Source organism: Mustela putorius, unplaced genomic scaffold (genome assembly GCF_011764305.1).
Source record: "Mustela putorius furo isolate JIRA1106 unplaced genomic scaffold, ASM1176430v1.1 tig00000743_pilon_pilon_pilon, whole genome shotgun sequence".
NCBI classification, from domain to species: Eukaryota; Metazoa; Chordata; class Mammalia; order Carnivora; family Mustelidae; genus Mustela; species Mustela putorius.
In genome coordinates, this window is record NW_025421464.1 from 2,765,891 (window position 1) to 2,785,626 (window position 19,736).

The 19,736-nt window shown below is 54.8% G+C and overlaps 1 protein-coding gene across 1 annotated transcript; it reads left to right on the forward strand.

Annotated features, from left to right (window-relative positions):
* Positions 1–2,112: 2,112 nt before the first annotated feature.
* BPIFB3 (BPI fold containing family B member 3) lies at positions 2,113–18,089 on the forward strand. Its single transcript, XM_004746628.2, has 15 exons — positions 2,113–2,230; positions 2,933–3,089; positions 4,749–4,853; positions 5,293–5,433; positions 6,689–6,752; positions 8,694–8,754; positions 9,482–9,573; positions 9,700–9,879; positions 11,433–11,486; positions 13,351–13,521; positions 14,327–14,394; positions 15,603–15,645; positions 16,384–16,447; positions 16,920–16,996; positions 17,795–18,089. The coding sequence occupies exons 1-15, from the start codon at positions 2,119–2,121 to the stop codon at positions 17,822–17,824; spliced, it is 1,419 nt and encodes a 472-aa protein (XP_004746685.2). The 5' UTR covers positions 2,113–2,118; the 3' UTR covers positions 17,825–18,089.
* The last annotated feature ends 1,647 nt before the right edge of the window (positions 18,090–19,736 follow it).

The following is a 19,736-nucleotide window of genomic DNA, read 5'->3' on the forward strand; positions in this document are numbered from 1 at the left end:
GCACCTACTGCAAATGCCTGCTGAAGGGGGTACGGACGAAGGAAGGGATGGATAGAAGGATGAATGGATGGATGGATGAATTTCTCTCCACCATCACCGGCACCAGCCTCAGGAAGGAGGAAAAGCTCCTGTTCTGGAGCCTGGGGACACTGGGGGTTGGGAGGTGGGGGTGGAGTTGGTGCCCATCCCCCAAGTTAGCGCAGAGTTCCTCTCTCCAGGCCCCACCGCTATTTCCATGCCAGGCTTGGGGTCGGTGGGAGGTGGAATAGATTCTGTGCCATCCGGGTGGCCCTCGGGGAACCCTGGAGAGAGACTCCACAGGTGAATGCCCTGCCCTGCCCCCAGCTCTGGGAGGACCGGGCTGCTTCCAAAACCCCACACCTTCACTCCCGCCCCTGGGCACTAACCCCAGCCCCCACCCCCTCCCCCTTCTCTCTCCCCCCAGAAGGAAGGCTTAGCTCAGGCCCACAGGAAAAACCGCAATTGCTTCTGACATAACCCATTGATGGATTTCTGGCGGCTGTGCCCCCTTTGTGTCCCCAGAGCTGTTGTGGGCATATAAGGGCTGCCCCCAGGCCCAAGAGGGTGGAGGAGCTGGCAAGAGGCTGGGAACCTCCACCCACCCCTCGTGGAGCTGCAGGTGTGGGTAAGGCAGCCTGTGGCAGCCCCAGCCTCATCCAGATCCCCAACCATTGACCCTGCGACCATCCTGCTGTCCCATCTGAATAACGGGCATGGAAAGAATTCACCCTAGGAGGGCACTGGGGTTACCTGGAGGGTGATGGGACAAAAATCCCATTTTACCGATGGGAAAACTGGGGCTCAGCAGCGGCAAAGACAGGGATGGGTGCAACAGAAGACAGAGGACCAAACCGCACTACGGGCAGGGCTCGGGTGGGGGAGGGGGAGGCATTTTTCTTTAAGCCGTAGAAACCAGCTGGTTTCCCCTAGTGGGAATATTTCCTTCTGTAAGGGACCCTGAGGTTATAGGGAGCTGTTCTGGGACGATTCTTAGAAAAAGAAGATAGGCACTGCCAAGATTGCTACCGGTGCTTACGGCATCCATTTGTACATTCGTGCAAGTAAGGGAAGGTGCCCTCCTGGGCAGACACACCCTGTGCCAGGGCAGATGGTAGGTTAGTAAGGCATGGCTGGGTTTCCCTCTGCTCTTGCCCCCTCAGCAAGTACCCAGCCAGCACACAATCATGCACAGAAGCCCTAGACACAGTCCCTGACCTCGTGGAGCTTACACAGATGGCAAACAAGGACACAAACACATAATGCATAGTGGTAAATTATGATAGAACCTTAAAATAAATATTTTGAGTGATGTCTAGTGACAAACAGACTTCTTTAGACAAAGGAAAGGAGGGAAGCCTTTCCAAGCTGGTAATATTTGTTCAGAACCTGAGACGAAGAGTCAGTCATGCAAAGAACCAGGGGAAGAGCCTTCCTAACAGAAGGAAGAGCATATGCAAAGGCCCTGAGGTAGAAAAGGGCTTGGCATGTTTAAGACCATGGAGGTCGAAGAGGTAGGCAGGGACCTAGTGGGTCATGGCAAGAAGCCTGGGCTCTATCTCAAAGGCAGTCGGAAGCAGGGTTTAAGCAGAGGTTACACAAGGGGTTAGATGGGTATGTAACTCTGTTCTCAATTGCTCCATAAAGATAAGTCTCATCCTATGAAACTAGTAAGTCAGCCATGCTCTCACCTTCTGTCTCATTCCTTTCAACATGGAAGGACAGAAAGTGGGGAGGAGAGAAATGGGACATGTTAAGTAGCGGGTCCCCTGTCAGCCACACCTTCTGAAATGGCCTCATGAGCCAATGAGAAAGCAGGGCCAGGAATCGAAGCTCCCATCCTGCTGTCCTGGAAAGGAAGGTCCTTCTGTCACTCTCCCTCAGAGACCTGCAGGTCAACGTTCACCGGGGATTCAGAGGACTAAGACTTCTAAGTCAGGCACATTAGCTGCTACTCTCCTGGGAGTGAGGCTGGACGGAGCTGGGCCGGGTGGGCAGGGGGGCCCCCACGCTGGTGATGGGGCCCAGGGGCCAGGCAAAGACTTGGGCACAAGGGATGCCTCAGTTCCCGGTTCTCCCCTGCTAGGTGTGCCATCCAAGATGTTGGGTATGTGGTCGTTGCTTCTCCTCTTGGGGCTGGCGACTCCATGCCAGGGGCTGCTAGAGAAGGTGGGCACGCTCGCTCGGATTGACAAGGATGAACTTGGCAAAGGTGAGCCTGAGGCGGGTAGTGTGGACGTCGCATTGATATGCTAGGGTGGCTGCTTTAAGGAAGAGCAGTGACTCTCATCTACTCAGAGAGCTCGGGGACTAAAGGTTTGCTTGTGGGTTCCCGTGGGCGATCAGCTCACCTTCTCCTGAGAGGTGGGCTGGGTGAGGCGGTCTCCAGCCCTGTGGAGCTGTGTCTGCCTCAGGGATGGGGCCAGGTGGGCTGGGGGAGGTGACGAGGAGGGGGCTGGCTGGGCCAGTGTCTTTGCCCCATGTTTCCAGGATGGGGGAACTCAACTAGGCGTGGGAGCTCCGTGGCCCAACGGCCCAGGGTCACAGTCTCAGCGGTAGTGTATGGCAGCAGTGAATAGGAAATGCTTCAGGGAATTGACCCGGTCTGCCCCAGCCTCCCCAAGGAGGTCCCTTCTGTGCTGCCTTTCTTATAATCTACAGAGTCAGGCCAGGGGTACCCAGGAAGAGCAGAGGTCACCTCTTCCATCTTGGTCAAGCCCTGGTGGCTGTGGGCTTCCTCCTTTGCTCTCCCCTTTCTTTTGGTGCTACAGAGTGGCCCAGAGTCAAGGAGCCCTAGTCATACTTTTGGTCCCAAATCCGATTTGCGGTGCAACTTTGGGCAAGTCTCTGTCCTTCTCTGGGCCATACTTCCCCCTTCTGAAAAATGAACTTCCTCCCTCAACCCTCCTTGTAGCCATCCAGAACTCGCTGGTTGGGGGGCCCATTCTGCAGAACGTCCTGGGGACGGTCACATCTGTGAACCAGGGCCTCCTGGGCTCTGGGGGACTGCTCGGAGGAGGCGGCCTGTTGAGCTATGGAGGGGTTTTTGGCGTTGTGGAAGAGATTTCTGGGTGAGTCCGTACCCTGTGGCATCGCAACTCTCCGCCTACCATGAGCCCTATAGGAATCCTTTCTTTGCTTCAGGGAAGAGAGGAGAGATTGACGGTCTTCAATTTGTTGGCAGGCAGTGGGGGTAATGTGGGAAGCCCTGGATAGGGGAGTCCGAGAGCCCAAGTCAGGAAATAATGAGTTCACTGCCTACTAGGAAACATGGGAGTAGCAGCACATCCCTATGGCTGAGGGCTCTAGTTTTGGGGCTGACTTCAGTTACTCACTGTGTGAGCTAAGGCAAGTTGCTTAGTGTCTCTGGACTAATCCAGGTATCTGCCTGGCTCCCTCCCTCACATCCTTTGGGTGTCTACTCCAAGAAGCCCTGCTCTGGAAAAACCCCTTTTTTCTCCCTTGCCTGCTTTCAAGTTCTCCAGAAGATGAATCCCTCCTCCACCCCATACATGCTTTACTGGCTTGTTTCTTGCCTCCCCTGCTAGGTTATAAACCTAAGGGTGGGTAGGGCTTCTGTTTGGCTGGTTTATTGTCATATCCCCAATGTCATTAATAGTGCTTGATATATAATGGATGTTTGAAAAGTATTTTTTTAAAGATTTTATTTATTTATTTGACAGAAATCACAAGTAGGCAGAGAGGCAGGCAGAGAGAGAGAGAGAGAGAGGGAAGCAGGCTCCCTGCTGAGCAGAGAGCCCGATGCGGGACTCGATCCCAGGACCCTGAGATCATGACCTGAGCCGAAGGCAGCAGCTTAACCCACTGAGCCACCCAGGCGCCCCGAAAAGTATTTTTGAATGAATGAATGAAATCACATAATGGCTAATATTTATAACTTAATTACCACCTAGCCAGGTTTTCTGTGTAACTAGCACTGTGTTGAATGTTGTAAATTAAGTATCCCATGGAATCTAGAGGTAAGACTGTTATCAATAGCATTTAACAGGTGAGATTGAGGCCCTCAGCAGCCAAGGTACCTGTTCAAGCTCATCCAGCCAGATTGGTGGTGGGGGGTGTGGGTATAAATCAAAGGCCTTACCTGCCTGCCCCAGGGGGATGGTTGGTGGTGATCAGGGCAAGGTCAGCCTGGATAGCCAGGAGGAGTCAGCTGGCTGAAGGTGGATGCAGAATGGAAGGAAAGTCAACGGAAAAGTGTTCCAGACTGAGGGAACAGCCTGGGCAAAGGCCCAGAGGACAGAGAAAGCAATGAGCTGTGGGGAGCTGTGTTTGAGAACCCGGATGAGTTGCACGTGCATGAGTCTGAGGGGTGCGAGTAGGGAGACAATGATCCAGGTCAGAGACTGAACCAGGATGGAGGCCATGGGGACGGGGTAAGAACTTTAATTCACTGAGCCTCCAATGAGGGCGATATTACATTTACTTAACACACATGGTACCAGCTTGAGCACACACATTTATCTCACTTGCCTTTGCAACGTTTGAGACAGCTACTAGTATTGGCCCACTTTATAGCTGAAAAGACTGAGGCCCAGTGGACAAAGTAATTGGGCCCACAGTTGGCTTTATGGGTTACAGATAGGATGTGGGACATAGGCCAGAGAGGCTCTAGGCACCACTGGTCTGAGAAGGTCAAAGCACTAACGGACTGACACTAGGGGGTGCGGGCGTTTGGAAGTGAGTGGCCCTCCCCTTGACCCCCATCCCAGGCTGAAGATCAAGGAAATCACACTGCCCAAGGTGTCACTGAAGCTGCTGCCTGGTTTTGGGGTGCAGCTGAGCCTGCACACCAAGGTGGGCCTGCATGGCTCTGGGTGAGTGTGTCCCTCTACCCTCCTGCTCCCCACCCCAGCCCACTGCTCCACTGGGGACCCCTACTCTGCTGCCCCTCACCCCCAGCTCACTGACCACTGTACTTCCACCCACTGTACTTCCTCTCCACACTGGTCCCTTCCTGGATTCCAACCCACTACCCTCCCCAGGGACCTCCATCCCACTGCCCCCCAGCGACTTCTCTCTCTCCCTCCCTCCCTCCCCCTGGAAAGGTCTGGGACGGGGTGGGAAGAGGATACAGGAACATGCAAAATGGGGCAGGGACGCAGTGGGTGACAGGAAGGTATGGCGGCTAGCCCACTCGCAGGACTACCCCTCCCACAACTCAGGGCTCCCTCAGCCCCCGGGGGCGTGGCCGAGGCGGGCCCTGTTGGGTGGGGCCTGGAAGCCTGGCCACGCCCCCAGCATCCGGTCTCGCAGCCCTTTGGGGGGCCTCCTGCAGCTGGAGGCAGAGGTGAACGTGTCGTCGAAGGTGGCGCTGGGCGTGAGCTCGCGGGGCACGCCCATCCTCGTCCTCAAGCGCTGCAGCACGCTCCTGGGCCACATCAGCCTGCTCTCCGGGTTAGTCCGTCCCCTCCGGCCAGCGCCCTAACCCGAGGGTGGGCTTCCTGGGAGCCGCCGGGTGGGCGGGGCCTGACGTCACCCAGCTTCCGGTCGGTCCTGCCTGTTCAACCTGCTGCGTAGACTCGAGACCCGGGACCCGCAGACTGAGACCCATCACGGACTGGGACTTCGGCCCAGCCCCCAGCTACCTCACCCACTCCTGGGCTCTCCCCTTCTCCGCCCCGGCCACCCCCGACCTGAGATCCTGCAGTCTCCTCTCCCAGAGGGGCAGACCCTGGCCATCTCAGTTCCCCATCTCAGCCCGTCAGAGACCCAGCTCTGCCCCTGACTCTCTGTGCGACCCCAGAGGAACCTCCTCCTCTGCCTGGGCTCCAGTGTCCCCAGCTGTATAATGGGGACCTAAATTTGATGACCCAGAAGGCTCTTGGCACCTTTACATCCGTGTTTTTGCTGAACTGCTCAGTACACAGTGATCTTCCCTACACTTGTGTTGAACCATCACTTCTGTGGGACAACTGCGGTCTAAAAGGGGCAAGAAACTTGCCGAAGGTCACACACAGATTGTGGCAAGGATGGAGATGGGCCGCTCTCTGGACTCAGACCCCGGCCTTTTCCCCAGGGCTGGGCACCTGCCGCTCCTCTGTCTCTTTGCGGCTCCACATTGGTTTCTACATTTCAGGCCAAACCCCATGCCCCCAGCCCATCTTTGCTGGGTGGCTCTGAGCAGGGAGGGATAATCAGACAGTTCTGTGGTCACACCCAGGAATAGGGTGAACGAGGGTTCTCTCCTCTAGTTCTATCCACGTCGAGCAACATTTTTTTTTAAGATTTTATTTATTTATTTGATAGAGAGAGATCACAAGTAGGCATAGAGGCAGGCAGAGAGAGAGAGGAGGAAGCGGGCTCCCTGCTGAGCGGAGAGCCTGAATCGGGGCCTGATCCCAGGACCCTGGGATCATGACCCGAGCCGAAGGCAGAGGCTTTAACCCACTGAGCCACTCAGGCGCCCCGAGCAACATTTCTTTTAAGGTGGGCATTTTACAGATGGGTCAATGGAAGTCATCCCCTGGTTTCCACGGCATGGTGGAGTCAAGCTTGAAACCCAGGTTTTCAGAGCCTGAGTCATCCCCACCCCTTCCGCCGGAGAGAAGACAGAGATAGCCAGAGCCCTCAGTGCCCACTCCTCCCTGTCACCCCAGTTGGAGCTGTCCCTGTATGGTGGCCCCACCCTCACCCTTCTCTCCTGGCACAGGCTGCTGCCCGCACCTCTCTTCGGGGTCGTGGAACAGACACTCTTCAAGGTGCTGCCGGGACTGGTGAGTGTGTGGGCCCCGGGCCAGACATGCCCCTTCCCTTGACTGCGCCTCTCCCTCCCCAGCTTTGAGTAAATCTGGGCGCCAGGGAGATTAGGCTGTCCTTCCCTTGCACGCCCACTGAGTAATCCCATCCTGTCCTGCCCCTGAGCCTCCCAGGTTCCGCCAGCCAGTCTCTCCGGGGCCTGACACCATCCATCCCAAGACTTCCGGATCCCGAGTTGACAGCTCCAGATGACCTTAGCCCCCATTCCCAAATCCAAGCCCCTTTCTTGCCCCCTGCTCTGTCTTTGCCTCCTATATAATTATTGACTTTATACTTTTCTTTAAGACTAGCTTTGAATTGAAATTGAGTCACTCAGTTTCAAAACTGAGTTAAAACTGAGTCCTGGGCTTGGCAGACATGTCCTGAAAAGCACACATATATCAATTAATACAACCTAAGTCAAACACGTCGTGATTAAGCTGCTCCAGAATGCCCGGGCGTGGCCTGCCCCAGCTGTCCTGGTGTCCTCCAGGGGACGTGATGCGCCCCTGAGAACAGCTGGTCTGCCCAAAGCAGCCTTTCACTGGGCCCAGTGAGGGGACAGTCTTTGCTGGGGTCACAGAGCCAAGGGCAGCCAGGTCTTCTGCCCCCCAGTCCTGGTAGAACCTCTCTTGTGAGTCCTTGCGAAGAATACCTGTGGGAGCCCATGGTTAGCAAAACTGCGCCGGGCTTGAAAAGCCAATTGGAAATGAAGCTCAGGGGAGAAGGGAAGGTCCCAGCAGCAACATCCCCAGCCCAAGCCCATCTCAGGCGGATTTCAGCACCGTGGAGTGGGTGCATTTTTTTTTTAAGATTTTATTCATTTATTTGACAGACAGAGATTACAAGTATGTAGAGAGGCAGGCAGAGAAAGAGGAGGAAGCAGGCTCCCCATTAAGCAGAGAGCCGATGTGGGGCTCGATCCCAGGACCCTGGGATCATGGCCTGAGCTGAAAGCAGAGGCTTTAACGAGTGAGTGAATTTTAATCTCAGCCCCTAGCTGGGGTCCCTAGGACAACTGGGTGCAAGGCAGGATTTGTGTAACTCAAAAAAGTTTTAAAAGTGAGGGTTGGTTACTAGCATTTTGAGATTGGAGGTTTCTCCTAACAGGCTCTGGTGCAGTCAGCCAGCCCAGCTGCCGTCCCTCCTTCCTGCAGGTTATATACGCTGGGGCCAAGGAGAGCCCCTCTGGTCTCCTCTCATTTCTGTGACATGCCTGACCCCAGAAGTCCTGGAGTTAGGGCTCCCTGAATGTCAAAGAAAAGGCAGCCCTCTCTTGTCTGAGAACAGCTGTGACCTTGGGCAGTTTGCCTTTCTTCCACCCCAGCGGTGGCATGAAGGGACTGGACTGGGTCACCTCTGGGCTTCCTGCTCTGGCGGACTTAGACTCTATGACTCCCAGACCCAGGGTTCTGAGAGCCAAACTACCTGCTGTCTGTCTTCCTCTCCCAGGCGCTATCAGCACACACACGGTGGTGTAGCATGCACATTAGATGGGCCCAGGCCTGACTCTCCAGGTGGGGGAGAGGGGTTCCCCTCTTTGGTGTCTGAATTCTAGGTTGTCCAGAGCCCACCTGGAGAGCAGGAGGAGCCTGAGACCTTGGAGGGGGCAGCTACCTTTGTCTCCTCAGAGGAGGGCACACCCCAGCTGGCCTCTGGAACGTGCTTCCCCTGTTCCTCCGGCATCCTTCGAGGTTTTCTGAGGGGGCCCCTGTAACTGGCCCTTTAGGCCATCTGCTCTGCCCTCTGACACCAAGGTCCAGCCCCTCCCCTGCCTCTCGCCTGTGTGTCCGCCAGTCCGTCTGCACATTCTGACTTGCCTTGGACCCCAGAACCAAGTGATTTAGAGAAAAGGCAGCTGTCCCCTATGCTGGGCTGGGCCATTATCTTCCTGTAACACCAGTTTTCTCTGGACACAGCTGTGCCCCATGGTGGACAGTGTGCTGGGCGTGGTGAATGAGCTCCTGGGGACTGCGCTGAGTAAGCTGGGGCCCATCCCACCTCTCCCTGCCCCTTCTCCCTCCCCCACCCCATTAGCCCAAGGAGGGGCGGGTACCAAGGACAGAGGAAGGGGCAGAATTCTGGGGCTTTCACTTCCTCCTCAGACTTGATGAGGCCGGCACACGGAAGAGGTGTAATGGTGGGGTTCTGGGCTGAGGCCGGTTCTGCGGGGCCTGGAGGCAGGTCTCCCCCTGCCAGGGGCTGAGGGCCACTTGTCCAGCACTGGCCATGTGTCTGGCACTATCAAAAGCATGAGGCAGATATTATTATTACCTGGACAGACTAGATGACTGAGGCCCAGAGCTTAAGTCAGGAACCCAAAGCCCGACAGCCACCGTGGCCTCCAGTCTCTTTGAGCCTTGTGGAGACACAGGTGCCTTTGAAAAATATAAAAAGACATACCCAGGATAACGATAGAGAACTTAGAGGCACACCTGTCTCTCTATGTGGTGTTATGGGAGAGAGGCAAGACATGGCTGGCCAATTAGCTCTGGAAAACCGAAATCCTGGCTTTGCTATTCTGTGGCTTGTGTGACTTTGGGCTCGTGACTTCCTCTGTGTGAGCCTCAGTTTCCTTATCTATAAATGTGGATGACTGTAGTGCCCAAGTGAGCACTTAGTGGAATGCTAGGCACTCAATATGTAGAAGGTGGGCTTGTTATTATTGGGGGCTGGGCTCATGGGGTCTTTTTCCCTCCCCCTACAGGCCTGGTGCCCCTTGGGGCTCTTGGATCCGTGGAATTTACTCTGGCCACGCTGCCTCTTATCTCTAACCAGTACATAGAGTTGGACATTAACGTGAGTGCCTACCTAGGCCCTGCCCACAGCTGGGGGTGGGGTGGGGTGTGGGCTGCTGGCAGAGGCTGGGTAGGGGATGCTGGGTCCAAGAGAGGTGGACAAGCCATGGTGTCTCCTTCCCTACAGCCTATTGTGAAAAGCGTAGCTGGTGACGTCATTGACTTCCCCAAGCCCCCCAAACCCATTAAGGTGCCCCCCAAGGAGGACCACACATCCCAGGTGGTTGTGCCTCTGTACCTCTTCAGCACCGTATTTGGGCTCCTGCAGACCAATGGTGCCCTTGACATAGACATCACCCCGGAACTGGTAAGTGCGGCACCCTGCCCCACCATGGCTAGACAGTGCTAGCAATAAGCCAGTCCTATCACCACCAGCCAGCCTTGACTAGCCCTCTTCTCTATAACTAGAGAGGGTTGGACAAGTTTACAGCAAACAGAGGCCCACTCTTGTTGCTAATCAATAAAGGCCCTCTACTTGGCTAAGTCTGAATGGGACCTCTGAATCCTTCTCTACATGGCCCTCCAGGAAGTTACTTTCAACTGGTCAAAACTGGCAGATGAAATGTAGCTAGTTTTTGTCCCCATTCCATATGAGACCTTCTGGAGTCAAAGCCCAATTTTATACTAAAGTGTGAATGGTTGACATTTCCATTGCTTTCTCAAGGGCAGATTTGCATCGGAAAGAAGAAAACTAGGGTTGGACATCTGTTCTAAAGCTTCTCAGACTTCTCTGCTTCCATTCTGGCCCTTCTCCTACCCTCACAGATGTCTGGGAGCCCCCCAGGAGCTTTACCCAGAGACATTTTTCTTAGTTTCACCCTTTCCAAAGGCAGTGAGTCTGAGCCATCTGAGGCCTCTACCTGCAGTTCAGGCCCAAGACGGCAAGGGTTGATCATTCACTTCCTGATGGTGGGGTCCAGAGAGTACATGAAGGCCTATGGGAGGTGGGAATAGGGCCCTGAGCTGGGAGGCATGTATCTTCTAGCTGGAGGGAAGAGACTGGGAAGGCTAGGCAGAGACTATGAGCGTGAGAATGTGTGTGTCTGAGCGGCTTTGTGTGTGTGTGCACGTGTGTGTGTGTGGGCAGGAGGAAGGGACCTCAGTGGCCATGCATGATAGCTGTGTGTTGAGTGAGTGTCTGGGAATCCTCTAACCAGGAGAGAATGTGTTTGTATGTTTATCCTGTGTGAACAGTTATGTTCTGAAAAGTAGACGTGTAGTTCAAAGACCTCAGATGTCAGGGCTGTGTGGCTGGGCCATTATCGGTGAAAACAGGTCTGATAGGGCTGTAGTGAGCTAGGGATCTTGTGCCTCATGTCTCTGGCAGCTGCCACTCAGTTTCCCGCAGGGGATGGGGTGCAGGCCCAGTGTGATCAGGCTTTCCAAATTCTTAGCCAGAGCCTGGCAAATTGACATGAAATTTCTTGATTTGTAAATGCTGGAAAGAAATTCTCAGTTTTTGAAAATACCGTTTGGATAAAGGGCAGAAATGTCTGGGTTCAGATCCCTGGGCCTTCAGATCATAAGCTCTGGCAGAGTAGTGTAAGAGCTCTGGAGTCCGCTTCCCAGGTCAGATCCCACAGCGCAACTTACCAGGGGTGACCTTGGGCAAGAGCATCAGGTTTCCTGCCCGCAGTGTAATGTAACGCTGACAGGAGCAAAGGCACACAAAGCCCTTAGCGTGTGCCTGGCAAGTGATAAACACTCATCACTGGCCAAGAGAAAAAACCCAAGTGTGTGTAGGGATGTGTGTGTGTATAATGGGTAGGAGTGGGTGGGCTGTGGGCAGAACACTTCATGTATGCTGAAAAACTCCTGTCCTGTCTGTTCAACCCGCACCCCATTTGGGCTTGGGTCCAGGTCCCCAGCAATGTGCCACTGACAACTACAGACCTGGCGGCTTTGGTCCCTGAGGTGAGTGACCCTCTCATGGGCTTTGATCCTTGTCGCTCTTTCCCGATAAGCCTGAGTGAACTCCTGAATCTTTCTCAACACAGCTCTCATTGAGTCCAAATTCACACTAAAATTTCAAAGACTGCCGCTTAAACTTTCCTGACAACAGACTTTACTCAGGGAGGAAAAGATCTGTTTAACTGCCCAAAAGTCAACCGCGCATTTGTCCTGTGGCTCCGTCAGGCAGAGGACAGGAGAGTCTTCCTCTCCTTCCATCAGCCCAACTTCATCTTGGTCTCGGTCTTCTCCACTCACAGGGAGAAGATTCCGGGTGCTGGCCCTGAGGAGGGAAAGGGAAGGAGGATTCAGGGAGGGTTGACTAGTGGGCATCCCTCTGTGCATGACTGCAGGGCCTAGGCCCAGCTTTCCTGACTGTTCAGCTGGGGCTGGACCAGCTACTTTCCAGCTGTGGGAATCTGAATTCATACTAAAGTTGAAATGACTACTACAAGGTCCTTATATAATAGTAGATTCTGATAGAGGTTGGAATGAGGTCCAGAAGGTCTGGGTTTCTACTGGGGAAGATGGAGGGGGGCAGCTGAGTTTAGGGGTGTAGAGAACAAACTGAGTCCTTGAAAGGTGGTGATTTATATCCACCTTAGTGGGCATGGTTGGGGCTGCTGCTTCTTGGAGTCCTTGGCCAAAGCACATACAGGTCTTAGGCAAGGGAGGGGATGGGGCTAGATAAGCAGAGGAACCTCCCAAGAGCAGGAGTTGGAAGATGGAGAGGGACCTGGGGGAGCCAGGGGTGGCATGGGTGGGGGGAACCTGTGCCTGCAGCAAGCTGGGCCTTGTCCCTCCAGTGTGGGGAGGCTGGGCCTATTTGGAGGCAGAAGCATTTGTAATTGTGGGATCAGAGCCCTGTAGCCCCAGCTCTGAGGCTGGTTCTGTGGCTTCAGAATCTGAACACATAAGGATGGAATCTGGCGATTCTGTCTTTATGACCCTGTGACTCTGGCAGTCGGGGCTGGATGGGTTACCAGGCTCCAGCATTCAGGTGGTCTTAAGCCTTGGTGACTCCCTGGCTTCCAGCATTTCCATGATGTTGTGATTGGGAAGCTTGGAATTTCCTGACTGTGAGATTCATTCAGTCAGTCAGCAGCACTCACCGAGCACCTGCTGTTTCCCAGGCCCTGTGCTAGGCACTGGGCGTGCAGAAGGAGCCAAAGGGGAAAAGCAGACCAACGTCTGTCTGCTTCAGGAGCGGCCATCCTGGTAGGGGTGACAGACACTGGACACATGAATAAGGAGACTATTCACAGCATCAGAAGGCAGAAGAGGGCGGGGCGGTGAAGGTCGAGGAAGAGGTGGGAGTAGTGATTTTAAGGAGGTGCTTTGCGAAGGCCTAAACTAAGGAGTTTGACGTTTGAACAGTAGGCCGAAGGAGCGGAGGGAGGGAGTATCTGGAGGAGGGAACAGCAAGGGCCAAGGCCCTGAGGTAGGAGTGTGCTGGCAGGCAGGAGGGACAGCAGAGGGGCCAGTGAGGCTGGACAGAATGAGGGGCCAGTGGTTGGAGGGGAGATGGAGAGGGGGGCCGAGGACGGGTTGCGCAGGGCCTGTGGGTCTGGTGGGGGATTTTGACTTAGAGACGGAAGGCTGATTCAGTTCCATGGGTTGACGTCTCCCCACTTGAATGTCAGGCTCGGGGGGGGGGGGTTGGGGCGGGGCATGGGCAGGTCTGTCTGGGTCAGGCTGTCACCTTAGACCCCAGCATGGCGCCCAGTGCCCATCGGGTGCTCAGGGAGTGTTTGCTGACTGACTGGTTGCATTATTGGGGCACTGAAGCTGCCCTCATGCCCCCTGCCCTGCCCCTGCCTCTCCTCAGGCCCTGGGAAAGTTGCCCCCGGACCAGCAGCTCCTGCTGTCCATGCGGGTGAAGGAAGCGCCCTCGGTCACGCTCCAGAAGGGCAAGGCCATCATCTCTATCCCAGCTAACATCCATGTGCTCTCCTACCACCCGAAAGGGACCCCTGAAGCCCTCTTCGAGCTGAATGCGGTGAGTGGCCCAGGGATAGGAGCCTGGCACTGGGGTTCTACACCGTCCAGGACCCTGATTTCGGGGAGGAGGGCCAGCATGACACGGCCCAGGAAGTCCCCGTCTCCATGGCCGTCATCTGAGCCAAGGCCTGGGTACCTGCTCCATCATGCATCTGTCTGGTCCTGTGTGCTCTGTCTTCCCCAGATCCCAGGAATGACTCCCCAACTCCTCAGACTCTCTGTGCTCAGATAGCGCTCGGGGGACCCTCTCACTTTCTCCTGGCCCTCCACCTCTGCTGGTTTCCCCAAATGCACAGCTGGGAGAGGCAGGGCCTTCCCTGCTCACCCTCCGTCCTGGGCCCCCAGGACCAAGCAGCTTTGCCCGGCATTCAGTGCCCTCCCGCCATCCTCTGCCTCAGTGACTCAGGGCTTGCGGGTCCCACCTCCCCGCCTTTGTTGGGCAGGGCCCACCACCTGCAGTGCCCTCTCCCCCTGCCCTTGGCTAACTCTTCCTCTTTCAAGATTCAGCTCCGGTGTCACCTCACCTCTGGGGCGCCTTTCCTTGCCCCCCTGTAGGCTGGAGTCTGGGTCTCTCCAAGCTCCTGGAGCCTCAGAGCTTCCTCTTGTGTAACACCAGGTCCTGGACACCAGAACCTTCAAGTCACTTCCTCATAGCCCAACAGGGACGCTAGCACACAGTAGGGCCACAGTAGGGATTCATGGAGGGAACGGATGTTGGAAATTCACCTGTTGGCCAAAGCGGACCTGTCCTCAAGCCCTCCTGCCACATTCATGGTTGACCTCCGCTTGCTTTTTCCATGCAGGTTTTGACTTTAAATGCCCAGCTGGCTCCCTCGGCTACCAAGCTGCACCTTTCACTGTCCCTGGAATGGTAACATGGGGTCCTGGGCCTTGTCTTTAGGAACAAGAATTAGGGGCCAACTAGAACCACCATCCATTCATGGAGCATCAGTTAAGCCGCCGGTGTTCTACCAGCCTCTTCCTTAACCTGCAGGACCTGCCAGGGAGGGGTCGGTATTAGCCCATTTTACAGATGGGACAACCGGGGCTCAAGGAAGCAGGATCCATAGCAGTCCTCTTCTTCCACATCTGCTCCAAACCTGGCCTGGGAGATAAACTGGCCTCCAGGTCATGGAGCCCCAGTATCTGAGTTACCAACCCCAGAGACTAGTCACAGAGATAACTGCAAAATGCTTTGTTTTTCCCGTGAACTAGTTACTTCTCTAATCTCTCCACTGCCCGTGGTAACTAGGCCCCAAGATAAAAACCGAGATGGTGATGTTGGTGACAGTCCTTCCTGACACATGCATGGCACTTTACAGCCAGCAAAGCCCGGGCTCACACAGCAGTCTTTCTCCAGAAGCCAGGCTGCGGTCTGGGCCTCCACTGTCCAGGGCCAGTGCTGTTACCATGGCCTGAGGCCTGGGGACCTGCCTGTCCCTCCCCTAGATGTGGGGAGCTTTCCTAGGGGTCTCTGGGATCTGCCTGTCCTGAACTGTAGGCACCCAAAGCTCACCTGACCCCACCACATTCGTGTTCTCTGCAGGCCCCCCTGCAAGGTTCCATTATCACCCTGACTCTAACCTTGTCCCCCTGCCTGGGTTTGCTTCTCCTCCCTGGGGGTAGTTCATAACATCAGCCCTTCAGGAAACAGAGGTGTGTTTCCAGGCTCTGGCGCTGCACCTGTATTTGGACCAACTGGGATCTGTCAGTGCGTTGCTTAGTGTGCACCTGCTGGATGCAGGGAACCCTGTGTCTAGTGCTTAGTCTGTGGAAGGGCCACTCCTTTGGGAGGTTCAGCCACTTGCTCAGGGCCGAACAGCTGGGAGGGAGATCAAGACAACAGGACCACAGAGTCAGAGGTGGCGGTCATGATCCCTCAGAAGGTTAGATCTGTTCAGGTCCATTTTACAGGTGAGAAAACTGAGTCCCTGAGTCAAGGCTGAACAGAGGCAGAGCTGGGGCTGTAACCCTGTTTCCTGATCCTGGAGAGCTAGGGGTGGGGCAGGCTGGGAGTGGGGTGGGCAGAGTGGGGCAGTGGGTGCTGTGGCCCCTCAGTGGCTCTCTTCTTTCCACCAGGCTCAGTGCCAAGCTGGCCTCCTCCTTCTCCCACGCCTTTGATGTAAGTTCCTGGGAGGGGGAGCAGCTTCCCAATGGTGAGGGTCTTCAAGTGGGGGGTGGAGAGGGGCGGGATGAGTCATGGCTCATATGCCTGAGCTGACTCCAGTCTGGGCTCTGCCCCGGCAAGCCAGAGTGGACAAACATCAGAGCAAATATGCATGTGTGTGTCATCGTCTTAGGAAAGGGAATCTTGTGATCTTCAAAAGTCTTGGAACCTCACAAAGTTGTAAAAATCCAGAATATCACAAGGGCTCAAAATTCTGGAATTTCACACAAGTAATTATGTTCCTGAACTTGGAAAGTTCTAACATTTCAGAGGCCCACAGATCCCTGGTGTCTCAGAGTTCTAAAGTTCTGGAGTCCCACAACTGTCTTATGTTCTAGAACATTCTAAGGGTCCCTAAATGGATAGGAATCTAAGAGCAGATCACTCAAAGTTCTATTGGAGCTGGGCATGTTTTCTGCACTTTCTCAGGCATTCCCTCTCCCAGCCCCACAGACCCTTCCTCTAGGTAGACAGCTCTTCAAACTCATGGGGCCTGCATGAAACTGTTCTAAATCAGAGTCCCATTTGGGGTTGTTGATGGACAGCCACCCCAGTGGGCCCTGTGCCCACCAGGAATGTGTCCTCAGGCTTGGAGAAGGCTCAGCATCTGAATTTCTGGATTCCCTGCCCAGGAACGGAGGTGCTGCTCCTAGCGAAGCCACACCTCCCAGGCTTCCCTGTTCTCTGTTGCAGGCTACCCGATTAGAAGAATGGCTCAGTGATGTGGTCCGGGTGGCCTATGTGCCGAAGCTCAACGGTATGGGTGGGCTTTGCTCTCTTCTTGGAAACATGGAATGCCTAAAATCAGATTGCTCATTGTTCTGATAGAGACACTGAGGCTGGAGGGGTTGATCTCCTTTTCTAAGATGTAGAAACTGAGGCACTGATGTTTCCATTCAAACTGCATTGATGAGCACCTCCATCACGCCAGACCCTGGGCCCTGAAATCGGTCTGACCGATGTTGGCTTAAGCTCACAGTCCAGAGAGAAATAGTCATATAAACAAATGATTAAAATACAGATGACTCAGAGTGTGCAAGGGACTGATAGAACCTAAAGGCAGCCACTGATGACAATTCAGAATAGGAACATTTTTGTTTGGGTTTAGTAGGATGAGTAGGAGTCTGCCCATCGGGACAACTGAGTCCCCAAGAACAGAAATGGCTGGCTCAAGGAAACTGGTCCCAGTCCCCCACATATTTTTGTTTTCAACCATTTCCTCCTCACAGTGGACCTGGGTGTTGGAATTCCCCTGCCCAAGGTTCTCAATGTCAATTTTGCCAATGCAGCCTTGGAGATCATCGAGGTAAGCTTCTCACGCAGGTATGGCTTTGACCTGAGGGGAATGCCCTGCCTCACTGTCTGGTCTGTCCCTGCACTGTTCTCTAAGTTGCTCAGGGCATTACAGGTTACTTCACCTGGGAATGTCAAACATAGGATGGGTGCTACAACTCTTTCCTCACTTGCCCACGGCAGGCATTGTCAGTCGATCACAGAGTCCTCTTCTGTTGAATGCAGACACGCCTCTGCCCTATAGAATGGGATCTCAGACTCACTCGCAGAGTCCCAGCTCCCCTGGCCCAGGGGGAGCAAATCTATGTATGTCCCGTCTCTCCTTTATCCTCTGCCTGTGGCGGGCATTGACAGGCATGGCTAATAGATCATGACACTTTTTCTTGCCGAATATCAACATGGCCTCACTATCCTTTTCAATCCAGCACCACTCTGAGTCTTGGAACAGCTCTGGGAGGTGGACAGAGCAGGGAATTGTGGATGCATTTCTCAGATGAGGATCGGGAATGAAGGAGGTCAAATTTCTGGCCCAAGGCCACTCAGTAAATTAGCAGGAGAAATGGCACTTGAACTTGTGTCTCTTGACTTAAGTCCCGAAGTCAGTGACCTCTCCCACACTAGATGTCACTCATTCACCATCCACTCACTTGCTTGTTCATTTAGTTAACGAGTGCTTGCTGGGTTCCAGGTTCAGTGCTAACCCCAGGGCAGGACTTGGGGCCGGTGTGGGGGGGAGGAGGAGGGTCAACATGGAGACCCCGGGGGCAGAGGGCATGGCAGATGGGCTAACTGAAAACCTCGCTCCTTGCAGAATGCCGTTGTGCTGACTGTGGCCTCCTGAAGCTGAGAATGGCCACCTGCCCTCCCGTTGACTTCCAGAGTCCATGTACCTGCCCACTTGGCCTCAGTTTCCCTCCTGGTCTCTAGCCTGTGTCGGTGACAGGGTTAGTGTCCCTTATCCACCCAGGACCACCCAGATGCTCTGGCCCCACCGCTCTGCCCCCAGTCTGGGGTGGGGACTGCAGGGCTGGCCACAGGACACTGCTTTGAAGAGCACTCTGGCCTCAGTGGAGAGCTTTGAGCTTTCAATAAACCGCTTCTCTCTCTCTTGGCACCTCCTGGCTCGTTATTCCCTGGCATGGAGAGGGGCTGCCTCGGCCTCTTTGTGGAACCCTCCTTGCCAGCTCCAGGCCGGGGCTCCTGGAGGGTAAGGGACTTGGGGCCTAGCCCTTGTAGCTTTGCCTCCCAAATTTACCTCGTTGGCCTGGGAAGCCTCTGTGTCTTGTCCTGCCTTCCTTCACCTCTGCCTCGGGCTCTTCATGCCCCTCTTGCCTGACCCCTGCTCCCCTTCCATCTCTAGTTTTCTAAGTACCTGGATCTTTCACTCTGAGTCTCTGATTCTGTATCTGTCTGTCTCTGCCTCTCCGACTTGGGGACCCTTCTCAGAAGCGATCTGTGAGCAGAAGGGTGAATAGGAGTTTTTCAGGGAGAAAAGGAGCCGACATTCTTGGAAGGAAGGAAGGCCTGGTTCTGCCCTGGAGGGATCCCTATGGGCTGCACATCAGTGGTGGACTTGCCGCAGGACAGGCCTCAGAACAAACTACACCAAATGCTCATAGAGAGGATGGGGAAACTGAGGCACAGAGAGGGTCCTGGCTGGCCCAAGACCGCACCACAGTAGAGCTGCATTGGGAAACTGGGAGTCCTGCCTCAGTGCTGGGGCTCCTCTCCACTGTTCAGGATTGGCCCCCCGGGTTCTGGGGAATGGCCCCAAGTTGGCACTTACATGTGGGCTTGAGGGAAGACGTGCCAATGAAGTCTTGGTGGGGGGTGGCTCAGGATTTGGGGAGACAGAAGAGAGTTGCAGCATTTGTGCATTAATAGGTTGAAGGGTTTTGCATTAACAGGAATGACCCTGTGACCACCCACCCGTCCAGCTCCTGTGAAAATCATCCTCAAGTATAGAGAAGCGTGTCTGGCATGCGGTAGACCTGCCTGCTATGTGGCCAGCTAGTCTCCCTGCCTCCTTCCTTTCCTTCCCCCTCCTGCCCCATCCCATCCACTCACCCCGCAGCCATCGGCCCCTGTTGGCATGTATGCCAAGCCTGGGGCTAGCTGACATGTTGGGGTTTATCTTTGCCTCTTTTCTTACTTCCTTTGTCTCTTGACTCCCACCCAGAACAGGGCAGTGGTTCAAGGAGTGGCCCAGGCTAGCTGTCTGTGTTCAAACCCCATCCCAAGTGCCCACGAGCCACGTGGCTTTGGGCAAGTCATTCAATCCCTCTGACTCTCGATCTCTTCCTTGGTAACTTGCGGATGATAGTAGTGAGGTTTGGCGGGTACCCAGCGCTCTGAACGGTGAGCTCCTGTTACTGCTACATGGCTCTGCCTTCCCAGCACGCTTCGTCCGCTCCCTCCCTCCTCCCATCCTCCTCCAGCCCTTCCTTGACCACTTCTGACCATCTCACCACCGTGGACAGCACTCCATTGTCGGGATTCTCATGGCCAGCAGGAAATCATCCAAAAATCCCAGCTCGGCAGTCAAGGCTGCCCATGACCTGGCCTCTGCCAATTCCTCTGAGAGCATGAAGAAGGAGCAGAGTGGTCCCTGGGCCTCGAGCTCCTCATCTATGAAATGGGAACACTCTAGGACTCCCTCATAGGTCGTTGGAGGATTAAATGAGAAAATCATCCTCAAGTATAGAGAAGCGTGTCTGGCATGCGGTAGACCTGCCTGCTGTGTGGCCAGGCCC

Bases quoted from the DNA above. Each gene is read 5' to 3' on its own strand.
- BPIFB3 (XM_004746628.2), top strand. From the start codon at position 2,119: ATGTTGGGTATGTGGTCGTTGCTTCTCCTCTTGGGGCTGGCGACTCCA. The intron at 4,854-5,292 runs GTGAGTGTGTCC...CCGGTCTCGCAG, and splicing joins GTGGGCCTGCATGGCTCTGG to CCCTTTGGGGGGCCTCCTGC. The intron at 9,574-9,699 runs GTGAGTGCCTAC...CCTTCCCTACAG, and splicing joins ACATAGAGTTGGACATTAAC to CCTATTGTGAAAAGCGTAGC.